We start from the raw sequence: 23,032 nt of genomic DNA on the forward strand, positions 1-23,032 counted from the left end.
GCAACATAATTTAAAATGTTCATAAAATTTCAGCAGAGAAACGCTTTCATTTCCAGCTGTTTTGGATTGCCTGAACGTGGCGGGTCAGTGACAGGAAGCTGCTTCAAAGTAATTACCCCAAGGCATTAAAATAATTAACGGCATTCTGGCTTGCTTCTGTGGCTCTCAGTCTGTGCGGTGACTTAGCACAGTGAATCTGTCGCCCCGTCCTCCACGGGCTGGATAATGTATTGCCCCGCGTACAGTGATAATCACTTGTGTTTCATCCTAACGGCAGACCCACTGGGCTCTACTCAGCCTCAAAAAACGACCTAAGGTCAAAGGGCATCTGTGTTTATGTCCACTGGGTCAGCTTAGTTCTAAAAAGAACAACTCCTTTTAAAATGGCTCTTTACAAAATAACTATCAATAATCTGATCTTAAACATAGATTTATAACAAACAAAGAGTATGTTATTATACATTTGTTGAAAACTTTATCTAACCTAATGTTTAACAAGGTATAGCGCTTGTCACATATGTCTTGCAAATTAAAACTTTGCAGCCAAAAAGAAACGCCTGCTCAAACAAACATCACATGTATAAGAAGGGAAAATTTTGTAAAACTCAGAAACTAAAAGGTATTCTTTTAGCTATACCTGGAAGGCAGATAGGTCAAGAAGGGCAAAACTGTTGAGGAAGCGGATGCCCTGCAGAGCCACCTGGATGACCTCAGGGCTGTAGGGCTCCTGACTCTGAGATGCGGACTCTGGTGAGAAACTGTGCAGCAGGATGCAATACAGAGTGTGCACCACTCCCACCAGGTCTGTGGACTGCAGAAGAGCCGTGAGGCCCGTTGGGTCCTGGCGCTTGTTGTCGAATATACTGGGAGCGCTGAAGGAGAAGAGAGAAGAAATGTACTGCATGTTCGTAAAAAAAGGACAAGCTTTTTAAACAAGTCAAAACTGAATACTGGCTTACATGACTTCAAAAGAAAATGCTTTGAATATGTTGCTAACCAAGACCAGAATTACCAGTCCTGTGCATTGATAACTTTGAGGTTTTATTTAGTTTTAATATCAGACTAAAGCTTAAAGAAGTCTTTCTTTCATGAAGTTAGCACTTCTGTTAAAGCCAACAAAACTGACTGCTCCAACGAGTGGAGAAACACCAAATTTTAACTGGGTTGCACATTAATAATCTTCACAAAGCTGATGGTCTCACATGTATTTGTGGGAAAATTCTGCTGGAGATGTACTCTCAAAGTGAAACATACAGTAAAGAAAATCTTGTGTGTGTGTGAATCTCTCTTTGGAGGTTACCATTATTCCTTTAAAACCCTAGACTGGCGGATGGCGCTTCTTTGACTGTTTTTCTATTGCTATCAATATCCCGTGGATTTAAATGCATCCACATTATCGACAAGTGAGAGAAAAGCAACAGACAGATCAGCTAAAAAAAAAACAATTATGATGAAACAGCAACTCTCACCAGAACACACACTATCCAACTCTCAGCTATATCGTCTCACTGGCAGATCTTTCAGCGCCACAAACCATCCTAAGATAATGCTGGGAAGATTTGCGTTCTTACATGCAGCCTCTCTGGAACATGCCTAGAACATTTTAGGATTGCACTGCATGTATGAAATAGACTACAATGTAAAACACCAGGCTTTGAGCTCAAACTGAACTGTTTGCAGAATTCTAGTTTAATTTTAAAAAGCTCAACAAGTACAACTAATTACCAACCAGACTAGGCAGTGAGAGCTCCATTTGTTTTACTCAAAGCACGTTTATTTCAATTCAGTTAATATGACTAACGATATCCATGAAAGTAACAGTTTAATGTCATATATATTTTACTTTTAAAGTAAAAATGAACATAGTAGTATTGTTTATCAGAAGTAAAAATGCCTTAATTGCACTAATGTAATCAAGCTTCCTCAGGCTCCGAAGAAACCCCCCTCAGCCGAAGCGAGCAGACAATTTAAGAGTACCGCAGCAGCTCCATCTGTGATTTGCGGCTCTGTGGAACGGAGGGTGTGTGACCTCGACATGAAACCTACGGTGCATGCTGATACTTGATGTTAGCCAACAGGCTTCGTGTGAAATATGCTGCTAGGCAAGAACACAACCTCTAAATGCTATTATAATCCCCTGACACAGCAACTGGCGTGGTCCAAATATTCTACTGGCCTACTAAGTGATTTTATAGACAACGCAGGGAAATGACAGAACAGGGCTCGGAGGATGCTGCATCGACTGCAACCTCTCTTGATGAACATTGTTTCAGTCGGTACTGCGGCGTTCAGCAATGGGTCATTTATGCACTTTTCAGCTTGTAAAATAAAGCAGTAGTTTGAAAGATAAACAGTTAGCTTGATTATCGGTAACAACTAAAACACGTAATACACCATTTCAATTTTTTTTTTTTTTTTTGCAGTGCATGGCATAAAAAATACCTGGCTCTGATGCTACGCTACTATTCCTTTGAAGTTAGGAACTGTTGTGCTGATGTCCCTTGGTGTGACTGTGTGCTTAGCCTCTGTCAGCGGCGCCAGTGAACCTCTCTGTATGGAGGTCACCGTGACACATGTGGGTGGGCTGCCCCCCCCTTCCTATGCTGCAGGCTAAGGTTTATGGTGAGTGACAGAGCACTGGGTCAAGTAGATGCCTATCTCTATCTGTACTAACGATGGCTTCAGCCAGCTTGCTGGCTGGAGTAAATGAGCGGCTGGCTGATTGCGGAGGAGCCACAGTCTTTGTTTGAGTAACCATGAGCTTGTCTTTATGGATCCTACTGACAGTAAAGTGACAATAGCTACTCTGTGTCTGTCATTACTTGGACAGACACACAGGCGCGTGTGTGTGTGTGTGTTTGTTTGAGGAAGAGCAAGAGATCACAGAGATGTTTAAGGTGTGTAATAAGAGACAAACTCACCGTCCAGTTATGACAAAGCACAATTTACACATGCTGTGGAGCAGAGCTGAGGCTTGCTGGAGAAATGCAGACATCTTGGGGTGCTCGTCTACAGGGCCTTGGACTGACAAGAAGCACCCATACAGCTTGTCGATCAAGCCCATGTTCACCACATAGCTAGAATACACAGATAAAAAGAAAATATTGCATGGTTTATTACGTAGGCTCCTAAAACACACATTTTCTTTTGTAAAAAGGTTCTTTCACCCAAGCAAACAAAGGCCTTTACTGTGCATTCTCCCAGAGCACTGCAAGTGTAAGCCAATCCCTCACCTAAGCCCTCCACCGTCTGCTATTACTGTGATATCTTCAATTTGTCTTTGCCAATGACAGGACTCATGATCATGTTCCCTGTACTCTTTCAGCCACAAATCACCCCTAATAGTGTCATTAGAAGGCTGTTGTGGCCCCTGTGCCAGCCCAGCTCTGGGCCCTTGTCAGTCTGCTGACCTGGGGCTAGTCTTCTAGAAACTTCTGGTATGCAGAGACCTTCAAGCATCGACAGCTTATACAAATCCCGACAGCACTGCAGACGCCACTCAAGGCTTTCGGACCACAGTGTTCCTCGTCTTGTCGCTGCTTTGACTTGTCACTTGTTTTCCCATCCCCTTTTTTTGTTAGAACTGTCACTCACTGAAATCTTCTCAAAACAGGTGTTTATGGATGTTTACTACCTGCAGGTCATCTGACATCTCGAACCAAATTCAACTGCTTTGAGTTTAGCTATTCCCTGAAACTCTTTGCTTTGTCTAGCGACCAAACCTACTTTGAAAAGCTTCCCAATGATAAAACGTGTCACAAGTGTTTCAAAATAAAAGGTAAATTCAGAAATTAGGCAATGAGCAGAAAAGAAATGTACAGCTTGGCATTTTAGAAGAGGTTCGCAAAAGCTGAAGATGTTTTTCATCTTTCCTTCTTCCTCACATACACGTTAAAAGACGGTTGATCTAAATCTTGAGTTCGTACTTGAGATTATAAGACTGACGACACTATATTTCTCAGACACCCCCCCCTCCCCCATCCACCCCCTTACTTTGGGGTTACAACTGGGTCAGTGGATGAGATTGGTGGGCCTGTGCAGCTGCTATGTCTAGATGAATCATGGTTTGTGGGAGGTATGGTGGAAAGACTGCACTAGTCCGCAAGGCTTCGCGCTGCTGGGCCTGCCTTTCCTCATGGTCCACATTTCTCCATCACAGCCCCGACTCCTACAGCCCAGACCAACAGAGCCAGTCTAAATGCCAGGTTCAAGGGGACCTTTCAAAGCACTGGAAGTGCTCTTTGTTTATGTGACTTTGTAAGCCCCTACAGAAACCGATATTACTTAAAATGTGTTTCTGGATGTGCAGAAAACGAACATGCTGGAAGGGTGCCAGAGTACACCTCATTCTCACACTACTCCCATTTTAACAAGACACCTCTTGGACCATTTCCAAGTGATCTGACATTTTGTTAGCCTATTCCTTACATGTGGCATGCTCTTGAGGAAATCGGATGTTGACTAATTCTCAAGCCAGCAGAGAGGAGCGGAGGAGAAATGTACTTAAAGAGGTAAAAAGGTTGTGAGGTGAGGAAAAAGAGGTGCCATGTAGGAGGATGTGAAACACAACGTTACACGCACACCTTTGAAACGAAAATACCTGATTAGATCTTGTGCGCGAGTGTTGAAGGACTCCGCCGCAGAACTTTTGACCTTGGCATCTGAAGACGGGATCCATGGGTTTTCCGTCTGTCCCGTCTCGGAAGTGCGCAGCCACAGGGAGTCCAAGATGGTAGCAATGGTCTGAAGCAGGCCTGTCGTCAAACCTTCAAAGACTTGTTTGTTCACGCTGCGACCAAAAATGGACTTGTCTTCATCTGGAACATACAGCTGTTAGAACAGGGGGGAAAAAATTACAATTAGATTATCTGAAATAATAAACATGTCTGAGCTGCCTCAGCAGGTTTTCCGTTTTAATAAAACCTGATGCTATGAGGCTTCAGTAGAGAATTTACATCAAGTTAAAAAATAAAAATCAAAGCATTAAAAGCTAAAAACACAAGACTGGTCAACTTTCCTTTAAGTATGAGCTTGTAAAGTTATTCATTTAGCACAAAAGTTTATATTAAAAGGCCTGTGCTTTTGTAAAAAAAAAAAAAAAAAAAAAGGTTTTAAACATTGTTGTAAAAATAAACAGTTAAACAGATTATTATTTACGATATTGTTAACACTATTATTAACCAAAGTACAGTGCTAAAGTGGCTGTTTAAAAACATCCTCTTCGCCACAAAAAGATGGAGCAAACAAGACTAACAGAACCATGTTACAGCCTACAATTTGGAAACCCAATTAGCTTTTGAGAGCAATCAGACAGACATAAACGGAGGTCCACATCTGAAATACGGAGCCTCCGCTTTGTGTGAAAGCTCTCAAAGGTAAAACATTCCCCGTTTGGTCCAACAGTTGGGGTGACTGCTGACAGCATAGGTAAATCCACCGACATTCTCCCCAAATCTAATTAAGTGGGGGGGCACGCTCATATGGCAGTGCAACCCCCACTGCAGCACTCTATGCAGCCCGCAATGCAGCCCGCTCACACGCACGCATACCAAAACGCAGACATGCACACAGATACGTTTGTGCACGTCCAAGCGTGCAATAACTAAATCAAACCTGCGCTAAAGTTGAACTTTGCCAACTTCATCACAACTCACCATAGTGGACAGTAAAGGAGCATGAGAACCCGAACACGAGAAGAGTTCGTTCATCTCCTGCGTCGCTGTTGGAGATGTCCGTCAGCAGAGCAGCTGCTGGGATATGTTTTATATAAACTGGAGTATACAGGCTAACCTCTCCCTCTGTGCCCTAAGGAAACATGACTGCTTTGGATTGGAACTCAACTGAAGAAGGAAGCCCCAGCGGAGTTCATGCATGCACCACAACCCTGTGGCCTGCGCCGTGTCCTGTCTGCGTTGTGAGTGTAGGCGGCCCCAGCGAGCCGCCACTGTTGGATGTTTGGAGTGAGCTGGTGTTTACAGTCCTCCTAACAGAGTGCTGAAGGATATGGGCTGACATGTCGCCGCAATGCAGCCCGCTTGCACTGCCTGTGCTCTTACATTCCCTCTGTCAGGAAGCATTGGTGGAGAAGCTGGGAAACGGTTTAGGACTCACTGGCCTCTGTTTTTCTCCACCTTTAAATCATAAAATTCACCAGCACCAGGAAAATGCTAGGCCATTTTGGTGAAATTAAGGGGGCAAGTTTATCGTACTATATAAAAGTAAACTTTCTAACAATTTGGAAATTTTATCATCTGATAGTTTTCATAAAATTTTAGAAAATGAAGCAAAATCTCTAAATGAAGAAAAAGAAAAAAAAAAGGATAAAAACGTATCACCAATCATCTATACCTCAGTCAGAACTGCATTTAAAAACAAACATTTGTTCAAACATGCCAGTAATCAATACTTAAAATTATCCTTTAACAAAAACAACAACAACAAAAAAAAAAATGGTAAAAGGAAGAAACATTTATTAAAAAGCTGTTGCCTTTTCTGGGCCTGAATGGTTTAAAATAAACTGAGTCAAATTAAAAGCTGTTCCGTCACCTGCCAAATCAAAACTTCAGTCTTCAAAAAAAAAAAAAAAAAAAACTTAAAACAAATGGACCATAGAGTTTCTTATTGGTGCACAGGATATAAGATAATATGGTAATTCAACGGTGCATATTACTGAAATCACTATTAATGCCAAGCAAAATAATTACAGGCATTAAAGCTGCCTTTCAAACCACATCTTTTTTATTTCAACAACTACTTTCTGTCTAACATGATCATTAATATGATTTAATGATTTTAAAGTCATATTTAAAGAGCTTAAATGATTTGTTGAATTGCGTTTCGGACCAACTTTTTCTTGACTTACTGTTAGCTGATGCAGCAGCAGGTCCATGAGGAAGACTATCTTGTTGCTAAACAGCACATAACAGCAGTTGAAGTTGCAGCAGGAACATGCCAGATAGTAGACATTTACAGCAGCACAAAGGGATCTAACAAGAAAAAAAAAGACAATAAACACTTCATAATCAAATCTTTACAAAAAACAAAAACCTCCTCTTGCAATGATGCAAAGACACTACTGGTGGGATGTAAATGTGACCTGGGCCCTGACATGACTATCTGCAGGCATCAGGAAACCAAACACACTCTCCTCTATTTGTGTTTTTCTAAGGGTGCAGTTTGTCTTCACTAGTCAAAAGTATATCTCACTGACAGCGCAAGGATGGAAGTCAGCTTGAGTCATAAAACACTCATATCAGCTACTTAATGTTGAGACTCCCCTCTGCAGCCACCTTCAGAGGTGCTGAGTGCAATCCTCAGTCCCATCTTGGCAGAGCTGGGGCAGCATTTCCGCTGGAGAGATAAAAACAATTCCTCCCAGCAGCTCCCGACGGCAGCCAGCGCACCCCTGTGTTTTGTCTGCTCCACAACAGGTCGCAAGGGAGATTAATGCTTCTGATAACTGACCAATCATTCTGCTGTGACTGCTACCCCCCCCCCCCTCCCCCGTTTCATCAGTTAATATTTTCTGACAACTGTATATTTTAGCCATTAGAGGAATAGCGTGTCCTATCTGCTTGCTGGAAGGATGGAATCCCCCTCTCCAGAGCCTAAAGTAGGCCGTGTTTACCTCAACTGGTAAACATTTTGATATCTACCGAACCCTCACATCTGCTGCGCGTTTTCAGTCAAACCACTCTGGCACGGTGGAGGAAACTACGTGAGGTGAGCGCTCACCAGAGTCCGCCAACGACCGCTGCACATCTTTGGATTTGCAGCAGGCAGATCACTCATTTTAGCCTATCAATATTGACACAAAAGTGTGAAACGCGGAATGTGGCGTTAATGTGAGAATCACAACATTTTGAGTGTTTGGCCAAGTTTCAAGCTTAACACCTAAAGACGATAAAATGAGCAGAAATAAAAAAGAAATTTCTTTCAGAATGTTACATCTGTGTGTGACGGCTTCGTATTAAATAATAAATATATTGTGAAAGAACTCAAAGAACGGCTGAGTGCACCGACAGGCCAGACAGTGTGGAACAAGAGGGAGCGTAACCTGAGAACCCGCGCAGACGATCCTTTGTGTGCAGCTTTGCAGCGTCAGATTCTCAGACTCTGATTGTTGAGTGAACGCAAGACGGAGATAAGCTTCTGCGCAAATACCAAAACGACAACTCAAATACGTTTTTTTTTTTTGGGTATAATTATATGCTTCACGCAGCTTATGAGAACAGTCAAAGCAGCCATGTGCATTCCTCTAAAGGACAGGAGTTATTTCAGGTGTCTCAAGTCACTATTGTGGCATTTGAGATTATGCACTTGTTAAGTAAAGAAGAGCACAATAGTGGGGTTATCTTCTATCTATCGCAGATTAAATGGCAAGGCAGGACAGACTTAATTATGACCAAAGAAATGTTTTCAAATGGTGAGATAAAGTTCACGTCGGTCAATAGCATTCAGGTTACACTGAGAATCTATTTGCTAAATGTTTGTGCTAAGCTGTGTATAATAAAGTATGCAAAAGTTCCTTTAAGGAAAAAATACAGGAGATAAATACAATTTCATTAGAGGGTTTACAGAAAGTTTCAGGACATCTTGCAATTCAAGTTATTATCAAAACAAAATCCACAACATTTTGTTTTATTTCATGATCTTCTAGCAGGAAGAGGTTAAAATGCCCTCATGTTTTAAGTCATAGATAATTTAATGTTCATTTAAGTTTATTTAGGGGTAAAATGCGTCACCATACCATAAAACATGTTTGTGTTAACTTGCATCTTATGCTAAATAACTCATTTGTTCTTATTTCAAACACAAATCAATCACATTTACAGTATAAATAGATTTAAATATCTACTATTCAAGAAAATAAATGACAAAAAAAAGGGAAATTAAGCCAACAAGTTTCCTATAATTGTCTTTTTGTCCTTGAAAACAGACAACTCCCATTCAGCAACAGTGGCATTTTGATTTGTGAGTTAAAGCAACTTTTGATGGTTGATCTTTTCACAGTAAGAGCCCGTTTTAAACTTTTAAAGAAGCTTTTTAATGTCTAGCGAGTAGTGAAATAATTTTCAACAGCGTCACCCTTGTCACATAAATTTCAGGAGCATTTATAGCTGGTGCTGTTCGCCTATTTTTATCCAGCGTTAACTAGAACTGATGATGTGTTCTCTAAAATTTATTGTGTAGATTTTCATAGTTAAAAGCCCTAATTCTGCTTTTTAGGCAAAGGAAGCCGTTTTCAATCATTTACAATGGTTAACGTTAATTCACATGACGGTTGGGTTTTCTCTCTCTGACTTGACAAACATGTTCTAATTAAATCACTTGAAGCCTGGGGAGACGGATCGGGCCCTCAGCTCCACGTAATGAGCATGCAATTGTTTTGCAACACGGCTAATCAGGCCGGTCTCTGGTCATCTCTGAACAAATAGAGTAGGCTGTCAGAGGCATGTCTGAGTTATGCTCTTACACCAACTTGTACAATGAACCATCGCAGCAATCCGGCTTTGGTTTCCCCCCCACCCACCCCACCTAATTGAGCTTGATGAGCATGACACCTGATATTACAGCCTCTCTGGGAATCTCACAATCTGAAGCCTGCCCCTCCCCCCTACACCCCCCCAAGCCCAATGACAGCTCTTTTAAGGAACAATTTGGTAAAGTGCCACGCCAGCCTCTCTCATGTTGCTAAAAAAAAAAAAAAAAGTGTGCCCGTCCATTCAAGTCACATTTCTCCACAGCTATGAGTTTCTCATCACACAAAGCTGATACGCAACAGGTTCCAAAAATGACCATAACCAACTTTTCCCCATTCGGCTCGCCTACAGCACGATTACAATCAGAACAATTCTGCTTTGAAAGGAGGGGATTTAATGCTGATAAACCAGACTGAGAGAAAGTCAGACACACATAATTAAGCAATGTAATCTGCTCTCCGACACCAACTGGTTAACCTCTTACAACCGTTTTACCTGTAAATCTTTTCAGGTCTGCAAAGAAATGAGGCCAAGAGGTAAAAGAATGGAGCACACCTGATCCCATCTAACCCCTCCGCGGCCCTCCGGGGCTCTGACCCAGTAGCCCACAGGCCCACACATGATAAGGTGGTTTAGTGGAGGATTAGGAGCACAACTGACCTCAGAATTTTAAATCCTAACGTTCAACACAGCAATAAAAAAAAAACTGATCCAGAAAAATAAATTTTCTTCATTCAGAACGCCACAAAAATCTGCCAGATTTCAGCGACTGGTTGATATCCTGGAATAAATCAAAAGTAACAACTATAAACACCGTTTCCCTCAGCACTCGTGTGAATAACTGTGAACTGTGTCAGTTTTCCACTCTAGTATATTTATTAAAGGCAAACTGCCAAATCTATGTTGAGCTGACAAAAAGCATGTAAAAGGCTCTTTATGCTTTTTGTCACTGCCTCAAGTTATCAACCCTGAGATCTGCTCTCCTCAACCTGGAGTTTCACATTCCTCACCCCTTTTCTGTGCCTTTCCTATGTGTGCAGTCGAGCCTGACGGGAGCCGTGCTGCAGAAATCTGACTAACTTCCAGATCAGGTTGAGCCCCCGCCTCCTAAACAGGGGAAGAAAAAGAATCCTAAGCCAAAATAAAAGGTGAGGAGCAAATCCATTTCCTTGTGCTGTCAAACAATCCCTTCATTCACTGCTATCTAAATGACATTTAATTTGATTCTGCCGTTGATCTCTCCGATACCCTGAGTGCTTCCAAGACATCCACTCTGGCTGTTGTGCCACACTGGCCAGGTATGAAGGAGGAGAAATCTGATGAGCCGTCACACAGCGCCATTCACAAAAGTGTGCACACACACACACACACACAGACACACTCTTACGAATGGTGGAAAACATCCTGAAATAAAACCACAGGTAGCCGGTCTGATTTCACAGGATACACCAGGTCATGTGAGACGGTGATGGAAATACAAATTGGGTTAACACGCGTGTTCCTCTGGAGCTCACTCGTCATCATCACGGTTCTGTCCTAATGTCAACGCACGACATTTCCAAAACATCATAAACCTTTGTCAGAAAATGTCATAAACCAGTGTCGGAGTTCTTTTAAATGTTTCTTAAACACTGTGCTTAGTAGATGAAGCCTTCTTTTATTACAGGCCCTTTTTCTTAGGCTTTAACAGTTAGTATAAATAAAAATGTAAATACAATGCTGTCAAGTTTTAATTGGATTAATCTGATAAAAAATTAACATATTTCAGTGGCTTTATGGAGCTTATAATAGTTTTTTTTTCTCTCTTCCTAATATTGCATGGAGCAAATACTCAATTAAAAAAAAAAATATACTCTTAGCTTCTCTAAATTACCTAAAACAATATACGCCAACAACATCACATGGTTTAGATGACCAAAAATATGATTTACTAGGCAAAATAATCAACACAAAGCAATTTGAGTTAATTAATGAAACTCCTGGTATGTTAATTAGTGAAGCTGCTGGAGAGAAAGTCTGTGATGCTCCTTGATTTCTTTTTTTTTTTTTTTTTTTTTACAGGATGTCATCCCACCAGTTAAGGTTAATGATGGCAGCTGCATAAACCCTGATCTACACACTCCAGTGACCGTGGGGTTACACCAGAACATTAGCAGAGGCTTGTAGAGGAATTAGCTCATTAATGTAATGGTAACAAGATGGAATCAGACTCCCTGGGGAGAGATACGGCATGAGGATCTCGGCAGCTGCCTTTTTTTTGTAAATCACTCCGCTTATCTGGTGGGAGGAGGTGATCAATACGGCAGCATCTCTGTAAACAGATAATGTAGCACACTCTGGGGCTAGCATCTGTACAGCAACCCATTAGGCCATGCCGAAATACAGATGACAGATAGCGATAAGTAGACAGCCGGGCTGCATCGTTGTGTTGCATCTTGTCACGAGCTGCACTACTCGACTGACAGAAGAGGGAAGTCTGACCCATCCTGCTTTTTTTACAGAGAAGGACCCAATGACATTTATCAAAAAAAGAAAAAAAAAAATGTGACTAATACAAACAAGGATTTGAATAACTCGTAGATGAATTCTAAAAAGTTACAACATGAAATTTAATGATGAACAATGTTTAAACTACAGAATAAGCATGTTGAGTTCATTTTATGTGGTAATAAATGTCTATGAGCTGAGCTAAGGTTCAGAAACAAGCAATATCATCAACAATGAACAGAGTAAAGCTAATAAAATGAAATTCTGAACTCATCAATGATAAAAAAGTCACTTCAGATTTAGAGTTTGCTTAAAACATAAGCAGAAAATAGAAACACGGGCATGCCTACTCGTTTCTGCAGCAAACAAAACAAAAAAACTATCAAGTACTGGGGATGTTTAGGTGAGCCCATCATGCATGAAAATGTGCACACGCTCTTTGCGACTGCACATTTTGTGCTTGACGAAAGACTCTCCATTTAGGATTATATTTCCTCTAAAACAAAAAGGGCGCGTGAAATTCCTTCATATCGCAGTGACTGAGAGATTGAGAGACTACACAGAAAGAAAAAAAGAGAAAAAAAAATCAATACACATGCAATGTCCTTTAAAAGCCTTATAAATATAAGAAGCATTTGTCCATTAGCAGGGACTCAGAGACCAGTAAATGCTAATGAATGGGAGCACAAGGCCATTCGAGTCCATTACACAATCCCACTTCTGAGTCCAGAAGCCCCATTGAGGTTATCTACTGGCAGTCCATGGAACTGATAGACGCCCCGAGTCAAAAAATACTCTGTACTTTATATAATAAATGGGACGCGTGTACGTTTTGTATTCGAGGGGAAAAAAACAAAAAACAAATTGATTGTAAAAATGTAACGACTTAGCTTTCCTTTGTAGGGCAGCACTGTTATTGGTTAATACATTTTCAGGGTATTTATTAAGATGAAGCAACTACAGCCATAAAGTAGTTTAGTGCTTATGAACTCGAATGAACTCGCTGACTTTATGCATCTGCAAAAACAATTGCAAAAAGGAATTAAGCAGAGCTGTCAATACGGCTGGTAATAGAATACAGTAAGAAAACTCATTGGGTGGAGGGGCCATAAAAGAGAAGGTTTTAAAATAAACATTTAACAGTATGGATTGTCAGTGCAAACGCTCTTATTGTATGAAGCTTCTGCTGTATAGATCCTTGTTTACCCTTTTTACCAGTGATTATCATGTACCCTCACTCATAAATTACCCGAGATGTTTGTTTCTTAGCCGTTGTTTTTTTTATTTTTATAGAGCAAAAGAGCTACAGGAATACAGATTTTAAACTTGTGCCTCCTTAACATGATCACACAGAGTTGAGGTTATTGACTTCACAGGTTTTACTCACAACTTATCAGCATTTCTAAAAATTTAACAGTAGCATAACCTAATAAACTCACACTGCTGGCTTGGAAGAGAAGTTTGATCAAACCACACCCAAAAACTGGCTCATTTTATTATTCAGACCACAAAAAAAGAAATGACAAGCTGTTTGTTTATGCTGTCAGAAAGGACCTGAAACGTTTCAGCTTGGTGACGGTACTCACTTGAGAGGAATACGGGGGACTGCAGAGGGCGTGGAAGCAGCGGTGATGACCTGCAGAATTTGCTCCAAAGCAGACAGGCCACCGCCCACTTGGAAGGCCACTTGGTCTGCATTGTTCTGTTGAGCCGAGGACACAGAAACAGAGTTACAGTCAGGGGACAATGAGGACCCAGCAGACGGGGGATTACATGGCTCTCAGTGGAGAGGGAACCTTTTTTTGCCTCTGCGACAGAGTTGAGGGACTAAAATCTCAAACAAAGTGGTCTCTCAAGTATTCCTGTTTAATCTCAAAAGTGCACAGCATGACTCCGCCCCACAGCAGTCAAGTTTCACTTAAAGGCAACTGGTCTGCGGGATCTAGTTTAGCACCAGGGTGGTCTCAACAGATGACAACAGGCTAAAAGAAACTGAGAAAATGTCCATCCAGCATTATTATCGATATGTCACGAGTAAGCAGATAAGGCTTTTTTTTTACTGAGTGTACAGCAACATAGAAAGACTTGTTGTGTAATCTTAAAACCTTTCCAGCTTCTCAAACTTGTTAAACAAGCTTGCCTTAAAGTTACTTAAGATCTGAAGCATTTTGATTTAAGTAATTAGGTGTCCTAAGTGGTGTTTGAGTGCTGCTTTGTACTTTCTCTGCTGTGCTGTTTGGGTTTTTTTCCCCCTCTAACTAGCAGGTTTCAATGTTAAAATACACAAAGAGATTATGCCAAGCAATAATACATTTAGAGATGCACCAGTTACTTGACTTGTGACTGGAATCGGTCGATTTTCAGCACACCACAGCTTAGCCTGTTTTTTTTTTTTTTTTCCAGTCCATGAATGCAAAATAGCTACGAAACTTAATTGCAATAGCAAATCTTAGATGCAGAAGTTGTTATTGTGTAAAGAAGACTAAAAGTTAACCATTTATAATACTTGTAAGATGTTTGAAGTAAGGTCATAAAAAGAAAAAGCTGCAAACTTTGTGCCGTTTTAGAGAAAACATAAAAGATGGAAACATTTTACGATGAACACAAGGAAAATTATCAATTTAACCAGAATTAAGGGGGTAAATACAGTAATTTGACAGAAATGGGAATTGTCCAAATAAGAAAAGGCAAATCGATGTGGTATAAACATTTGGTGCATCTCTAGCAATAAGACTGAATACACACGCTGCAGGCAAAGTAATAAAAGTTCTTGTAAAAAAAAAAATTAGCAATTGACGCCCCTGAGGTAAAGTTAATTGTTATATTTCAGAAATGATCTTTAAACTAACCCTGCATCTTTAGTAACACAACGTGATCAATCAAGCTAAATAATGTAAACTTTAAAACTGTTTTTTTTAATGTACATTTTAAATTGGTTATTTTTATGTGTTTAAACTCTTCTCCTTTTACTGAAAACCCCCCCCAAAAAAACCATAATAAATAAATAACCAACCCTGTCAGGGATACCGTGTTTTGCTGTCATTTAAATGCATTTTCTTTATTTTACCTTCTTCAAAACCAAAACCAAACAGAAGAAAAAGCGCCCCACTTCAGAGCGTTAGATCTGTGAACACACGTGAACGCAGATTAGTCCTAGCCGTCAGTGACGATGGAGTAATTGGCAGCAGACTGGCACTGTTGCTACAAAGTCTTGTTCGTCAGCGAGCACAAAAGCCACGAGTGAGTTCTGGCTACCGGCGTGTTCGCGCCAAGGCTGACAAGGACGACAGGAACTGGCAGAGAGCCGCTGACGGAGGGCCACCCTCGCACAACTACCGAGGGCTGCGTTACACTGCAGGTCACCCCTCAACCTTATGAGGTTACAGTCTCCTCAGCTCTGTGACAGCTCTGAAATCCATGCACTTCACAGGGCTTTTGTTCCACAGATGGGAAGTTGCTAACAAGCCTGAACGCATTGGAAGAGAAGTGCTTTTCCTTAATTACAGGTAAGCTCTTCATCTGTCATTCATGCTCACTGTTGAGGGAACTGCTCCTCAATTGCGGTGTTAGAGTCTCAGCTGAGTGTGTATCCGACAAAAATAATGTTAAACATGCTAAAGACGTCTTAACACAATGAGAAGTGTCTCAAAGACTTGTCTTAGGAGTCAAAGCAATGTTTGCAAAAGACCATATTGTGGCTTCCTTCTTTTTTATATTACCGGTAGTTTCCATGTCTAAACAATTAGGTCTCAATCCCTGAGCCTGGCTTAACCCCTTTTCTAACCCTCCCATCAACACACCTACCTAAAAGCTTCCAGGCTAAATGAGAAAACGAAGCTCTTTCATAGCAGCTTATCAAATGGTATTAAAGGACGTAACTGGGACCTGCCCAGTCCTGGCTGTTTTCTGTTGAAAAACAGAACAGACTCTTTTTTTTTTTTTTTGCTTGTTCACTCCTTTTCTCCTCTGATGACAGATTTATCTGCTGTGATGACAGAACAATCAGGAAGAAAAGATTAGTTCCTAACTGACGCTAACTTGACTTAGTCTTTGTGCGCACATGTCCGCAGGAAAAAAAAAAAAAAAAAATTAGACCAGAGTATTACCACAAAGCGTCGACTTTGAAACTATTAATAAAACAAATAACACAAATATTCTTATGACATACTGCTGAAAAATCTAGGGTCTTGGCATTCAGGCTAATGCTCTTTTTAAAAAAAAAAACAATACCAAGTAGCATCCTCCGAGAGAGAAACAAAAAGCTACAGTGGAAGTGGCAAACAATGAAAAAGCAGTTCCTTGAATAGACGCTTGCAAGCCTATTCTAGAAGCACCATGGTTTCATGTTTACAGCCTGGTAAATTGATCTTTTGTGACAACAAAGAGAAGATATATATTTTACTAATATATAGTACTAATGCAATACTTTTATATGTAACTTTGATTTCTCAAGGCTTCAGTATAGTCTTCCACAAACTAATGGGTGACAATACAGTTTTCATCTCCAACTTTTAAACACAGTTTTACAATTTCTGCACATTACAAGTGTTTAATGAATGGGTAAAGAACAAGAACCGATTTCAGCAAGACAAGAAACACAGAAACAAACAAACAAACGAATAAGACACCTCATCTTAGATGATGAAGTTTTCTAAAAATACACTAATGCACCTTTAGGTTATAATTCAGCTCAGAAGAAGTCATCACAAAACACTACCAAGTAAGAAACTAATTTTCTGTCAGAAAAAAAACTAATAAATAAAAGAGGAGGAGGATTTATGAATGGATGAGCACCAAGACATGAGTAAGAACAGGAATTAGGTCCTGAATTATACAATAGGGTCAGTCCCATCTAATTATTGCTCAAAGTGACTATTGTTACACCAGCTGATGGGAAGGCCCAGGCAGCTGGTGATTCCTGCTACAGTATCTGCAGCCCAGCTAAATTGCTCACTGTAGTCTCCTCCCACCGGACACTCTAATTAAAGCAGAGGGGAGGACAGTCGCAGTGGTCCAGCCCTCCAAACAGATGGACAACAAAAGAAAGACTTCATTAAGGACAAATGTTACCTTTAATCTGTGACTTCAATCAGCAGTCCACTCCTTTACAACTAAAATGCAAATGACACAGCCTGACCCTCGGCACAGAAGAATGTCCTCATTATAAAGTGGGCAAAGCCAACTGTAACCCATGTCAAGGCTGCTACAGTAAATGTTTTTCGAGACTTTAATAAGCATAAGCTCCTGTGTATACAAGATGTGACATAATTTAGTAAACTCTGATTATCCATTTCAACATTTCCTCTGCGCTCACAACGTATGTTTATTCCATAAAATTAACCAAGAATAATCAAAGAACAAAGTGGAACGAGATCGGACTCGAGACCAAAACCACAGACGGATGAAACTAAAATAAGCAGCTTGGCTTTTAGCTTTCATCCTTTACTGGTCTAGTGGTGAAGAAACAAAAATGGGGCTACTGAAAACAAATTACAGCCTCTAATTGAAACTATGCCGGTACAGACTAGTGATTCCCAACCTGAAATCCCCACCTGCAAGAGTTTCACTGCCAAGAGGTCGTTTATTTTAATTTTGTACATTTATATACGAACTCAAAACCTTGGGTTTTAAAATCCCTCGGCGACAAGCTGAGTGCAACAAACACTGCTTTTACACAAAGCTGCTTTTAAAAAGTGATAGTCCTTTTATAGAAATAAGTGACATTTAAAAAAAGGAGTGGTTTTTGATTTAAACAGCATTCCCTTTGATTGAATGGTAAAGAGTGATTGTGAGCAATGACCACATGCAGTTTCCTAAATCAAACATTCAGTGCAAACTGGAGTACAGCATTGAAAAAAAAATCTCCAGAGAAATAACAATGTCCACATTTTTGCAGACCAGTGTCTCGCTTCCTCCCCATGGCAACACGATTCTTCAACAGTAGCAGATCATCCTCAAACTGGACAGCATTGGGTCGTGTAAAAAAAAAAAAAAAGAATACAGCAACGTCGGGGGTGACCATCTGGCCTCCAGTCTCCCCTAACACAAGAGGTGGGAGGTCAATTTTTAATTTTGATGCATTTGAAAATTCTGAATCGATTTTCAAATGTCAAAAATAAAATTTTGACAACATAAATTTGTGCTGCTGCTTTAAGAGAGTCAGAAGAGTAGTCGGCTATTTGTCCTAAAAGAGTTACCGTAGCTTCCTGTAATAGAAACATGTTGCTGTGTGTTTTCACTCATGACACATTATTGGGCACTCTTTATTGGGCATTAAAATATATAAATCAGTGTTTATTTATGTAAAATAAACCACAAACATTGAAGTTTTAAGATAAACAAAATGAATCAAAAATCAGTGTATATTGACATCACAACTCTCTGAATCATGATTGTAAGGTACCTCACGGTTTGCACCCCCACGAGACACCAATCTGAAAAGATCTCATTGCATTTGTGAGAACAAGAGCCAACACAGAGACTCCAGACGTCCCAGGACAGCCGCAGATATTTTCCGTCCATGTTCTGATCTGTCAGAGCCATTTCAACAGCAAGAGGGAAACCTACACAGCATAAGGCCGGCGGTCATGAGAATATGGCTAATCGGCGGAGCGCCCCTCCAATTTAAACGTAGCCGTAAAATATGTTTGGTCTAAGGATGGAAACATATTAAACTGAACTAAATGGCACAAGGCTCACTTCTGCTCTTTCTGACAAAGTTGTGACACTGCTGATCTGGGCTGCATCTGTCAGTCTGCTGGAGGCCCAACCAAGAAACCTTGTTATCCTGCTACTCTGCCCTTCTGCCCTTCACCCCCCACCATCCCCAACCCCACGTCCCCTGACAACTTCCATCAGTCCCTCAAGTCAACCAAACCAGACTCTGACAGCTACCAAATGAAAATGTAAATACAGTCTGCAGTATTTAGCTTCCAGAGAGACATGTTTCTTAAAGCTTCCAACCTGTCATACATGTTGCTGCTTTTTTAAGGAAAAAAAAAAAAAATTCTATGAGCTTTAAATATTTAACTGAAAGTAGTAGGAGATACATACGCAATAAATAAATAGAAGAGATTTATAGTAAGGCAAGTGTACGGAAAAAAAAAAAAAAAAGACTGGTCATTTGGTCATTTAAATTACCGAAAGCAAAGAAAAAAAAAAAGATCAAGTTTGACACAAATTAAACCATTAGAGGCCACAGAGGGAGAAACACACACAGGTCAGACACTAGTTATACCCTCAAATGTAAAAGAGGGATTGGGGGGGTGCAAACAACAGCGCAAGAGGAGAGGGTTGAGTGTTGTCCAAGGAATTAGTAAAGAAAGTGGAGACTGAATCAGATATGGGGGAGAAAAACAAATCTCTAGGTGAGTCAATGACATGAGGGATGCTTGTTAGGTCAAATAATCTAAAAGGCCCCAACTTGAAGTGACTCAGGGGCCAGACAGCAATGCTGATAGAGACTCTATTTATTTGACTTTGTCAAAGGATTAGACAGGGAAATGTTCCCCAGGCTGTCTCACTGTTGAATCATAGTTCACTACAACGCCGTGAAAGAAGGTGTTGAAGTAAAACTTGCCACAAGAGCGGCAGTCTGCGTTAAACTGACGCAAAAGACAAAGCAAAAGCTGCCAGACAGAGCCTTGATCTGCCTCTTGCCCGCGACACTGCTGTTGAATGGAGCACATCTCCTGTGGCCCACTGACCTTTGACCTCCCACTGGGAGTATGTGGAGCTGAGGGGAGGAGCCCTCGTGTAGCAACAGCTTGTGTGCTACTCCTATCGTGCTGGTCTCCTCCTCAGTCCTTGCAGGACACCGTGCCACCCACCGCCACCACCTTTTTCTTTGCCTCTCTGGGGAAATTTGGTAATGGCCTTACCAGCCGTCCACATCATTACTGCTGGGACACCATAATCTCTCCATCCACACAATCAGAGGGGATGCACAGAGGGCTGGTACGAAGGTTCAAACCACAAAACGGCATGAAATTTATGTCTCGTTACAGAAAGTGGGCTGTATATTCCTCCCATCATAAACACGATGACAAGTGTTTTAATTCCTCCCTCAGTCTCATATTGTTGTGTGTTTTGGTATTAAAATTAAAGACAAACACAACATCCAATTTAGACATAACTTATTTCAGCAAAATAAGGAAAAGGAAAAAAAAAAAGAAGAAAATTTGAGCTGACTTGCCTTCATTAAATGAAGAATTTTTGAATGGTAAATCAAATTTACTATTGTCTAAACAGTGACATTTGAGTCATGCAAGCCACAGACGCAAGACATCTGCTTTTGTGCTCGGAACCTCTTTTATTTGTAACATGTGCACGGCAAAAACGGTTAATCTGGTCCGTGTTAGCCAATAACCAAAGGCAAGTGGGTTTAGAGTAAACCATAGACTACATTAGAACGGTGAGAAACCAATGTTCACTGAAAATACAAAGAAAAAGTGCTGGCGTGGCAACAAAAATATAAAATCCCTACAAGCATATTTTGCATTAAAAATGTTAAAAAGGGATCTTTAAAACACTGAAAACATAAATTTCTTTAAATTTAAAAAGAAAAAAAAAAAAGACTTCATACACCTATTTACTTTGCATACTGCATCTGTGCGTTTCATCTGCTTGTGTACCTGTTTTTCTAAGATGCGGGAGATTTCTCCGAGCGTCCTGTCCAGACCAGAGGCTTTATTGTTGGCCCACTGCCCCCCATCTTGGCCCTGCAGTTGCTTCAGCAGGTCTTTCACCAAACGCTGCAACCTGAAGGAAAAAAAGGTTGGTTTTTACATAACCAGCAGATCTGAAACTATTACTGGATAACTTCATTGTCTGGTCTGCACAAGATGTACTGGAATATACATTGTATTTTTATATATTTGTTAAACATAAATAAAAAAAAAGACATTTGTGATATTTAAATCAGATTATTTTAATTAATTAAATAAATAAAGTAAACATTTCAATCATTAAAATCGTTAAAGCACTCACTTGGCTTTGTATGGAGAGTCTGGGACGTGATTCTTTGCTTCCATTGATGTCTCGTATTCCTTTGCCCTGCAGAAAGAGAGGCCAGATGTGTTTTTGCAACCCGGAAAAAAAAAAAAGTGAGATAACAGTTCGAGTCTATTTAGCAAATTGTCATAGCTTAAAATAATGAGACCTTGGGCTCTGAAGAGACAGACATTTTTGCTGCCATCAGTTCAAATCATCAATACTTAATTCTTTGTACATTTTTTAAACTCCCACAATAACAAACAAGGATGAAGTTCTTTACTGCTCTTATTATCAGACAATACCTAAAGGGAAAACAAAGCTTATGTCACTTCCTGAAAGTTCAAGGTCATATTAGGGTTGTTATCTGAGTGGCATCAGGCCAAGAGACTCGAAGAAATTCAAAATATATGCTTGTGTGCTTTTTGTGTGAAATTGGGGCGCACATTAATCTTGTAATCAACCATTCCCGAACATGATAAGTAACTATCGATCAAGGTTTGACAGAGCACCTTCCAGTAATCCATCCCATCACTGATGGAAATCAGACATTTCCTGGATTTCGAAAGGTTGGTCACAGTCCCAACACATCATACCCGGACAAACTAATTAATATTCACAAACTCTCTCAAGGGCAGTCGCTTAGAGCGAACTGATAAATGACCTCACTGCAAGGCAAAAACATGGAGACAAAAGTGGAACTGAACGGATAGTGCTGCTGATTCTTTTTAAAGAATAAAAACAAAAATAAAACAAAAATAATTAAGTAATCTAATAGAAAGAAAAAAATAGTCTACTTGTATTACATCAAAAGTCAAGTTGTGACTCTTTATGAATTATTTTTAACTTTAAACATGCAGGATAATGAAAATGGCACACAGTTGCTTCAAAAACCTAATCGTCTCTGGCCTGTTTCTCATTCACGACATTACTATATTAATCTCTGACAGGTTTATGCTATATCAAGTTAAAAAAGGAGTAGCAGCTGAGCAATTCATTACAGTTGTATTAAATGTGCAATAAATTCAGTCATTTATCAAGAAGGAGGAGAAGGCACAGTGTAAAGCAAAACGCCACAGAGACAAAGAGATTTTCATAGATTTTAAACATCATTTCAGTTTCATTTAGTCACACTTTTCTGAACTGTTGCAAAAATGGATTTAAACCACACTGTTTGTGCAAAGATTTACAGAATTGTTTAACTGATTTGTCGACAACTCAAAGTAATCCATTTACCTGATGGATGCATAGTTACAGTTGTTAATTTTACATTTGTTAGCACAAGCCTTTTTAAGAAGCAGAATATTAGATAAAACAAGTTAAGGCCATGATTACAGTTTCATACTGCATTCCATACAGAGCTGTCTTTGCACACCCACTGCCATTTGTGTCCCACACTCCTACAGAAAAACACACCAAACAACTTCGACCAGAGCAACGGAGACTTTGGGTTCTGCATTCAGAACCCAACACTGGACACTGACTGGTAGGCTACTTCAATTAAAATTTTATAAGCTTATTTCACCTTAAAAAAAAACCATATTGTTAAAAGAGGGTAGGGCCAGATTACCCCCTCAAAATAAACGCTGAGTGCACAGCTTTATGACACAACAGGGCCGCATGATGGCTTTGGGAAAAGTGCTGTGAGAACCACTCACTTTTACGGACACCATACGGCGTTCCAATAAAATGCTTCATTTCCACCCAGCGGTGAAGTGGCTTACCTTTATGTTTACAGGGGTTTCTGTGTTATTTATGACCTCTAAGGGCCCGCTGCCTTTGAGTGCCGGTCTCTGCGGGGCTGCTGCCGAGTGATGGCGAACAGAGGCAGATCGTGTTGTCACTTTCGCAGCACCGCTCAGTTTCTCAGTGGTAAAAAGCAGCAATAGTAACGATAAAGTGTCGACAACGAACGGGTGTTTGAACCTGGAATTGTCTTTTTAGTCATCTTAAGAGCTGCCGCAGCCCCCTGCTCGTCTGAATAGCATGTCGGCAATATGTTCTCTTTAGAAATGTCACACGTGTAATCAACGATGAGGCTAGAGAACGTTGTCTTCAAATAGACGATGAAT

The 23,032-nt window shown here is 40.3% G+C and overlaps 1 protein-coding gene across 5 annotated transcripts in view; it reads right to left on the minus strand.

Annotated features, from left to right (window-relative positions):
* Nucleotides 1-23,032, minus strand: part of scaper (S-phase cyclin A-associated protein in the ER) — a 55,702-nt gene that overhangs the window by 8,843 nt on the left and 23,827 nt on the right. For all 5 annotated transcript variants that reach the window (XM_017406109.3, XM_017406112.3, XM_017406110.3 and 2 more), the window contains 7 exons: nt 20,958-21,023; nt 20,603-20,729; nt 13,556-13,671; nt 6,863-6,986; nt 4,601-4,830; nt 2,922-3,077; nt 638-872 (listed from right to left, as the gene is read on the minus strand). In XM_017406109.3, coding sequence (XP_017261598.1) covers nt 638-872; nt 2,922-3,077; nt 4,601-4,830; nt 6,863-6,986; nt 13,556-13,671; nt 20,603-20,729; nt 20,958-21,023 — 1,054 coding nt within the window. The remainder of the gene's footprint in view (nt 1-637; nt 873-2,921; nt 3,078-4,600; nt 4,831-6,862; nt 6,987-13,555; nt 13,672-20,602; nt 20,730-20,957; nt 21,024-23,032) is intronic.

Source organism: Kryptolebias marmoratus, linkage group LG11 (genome assembly GCF_001649575.2).
Source record: "Kryptolebias marmoratus isolate JLee-2015 linkage group LG11, ASM164957v2, whole genome shotgun sequence".
In the NCBI taxonomy this organism is placed as follows: Eukaryota; Metazoa; Chordata; class Actinopteri; order Cyprinodontiformes; family Rivulidae; genus Kryptolebias; species Kryptolebias marmoratus.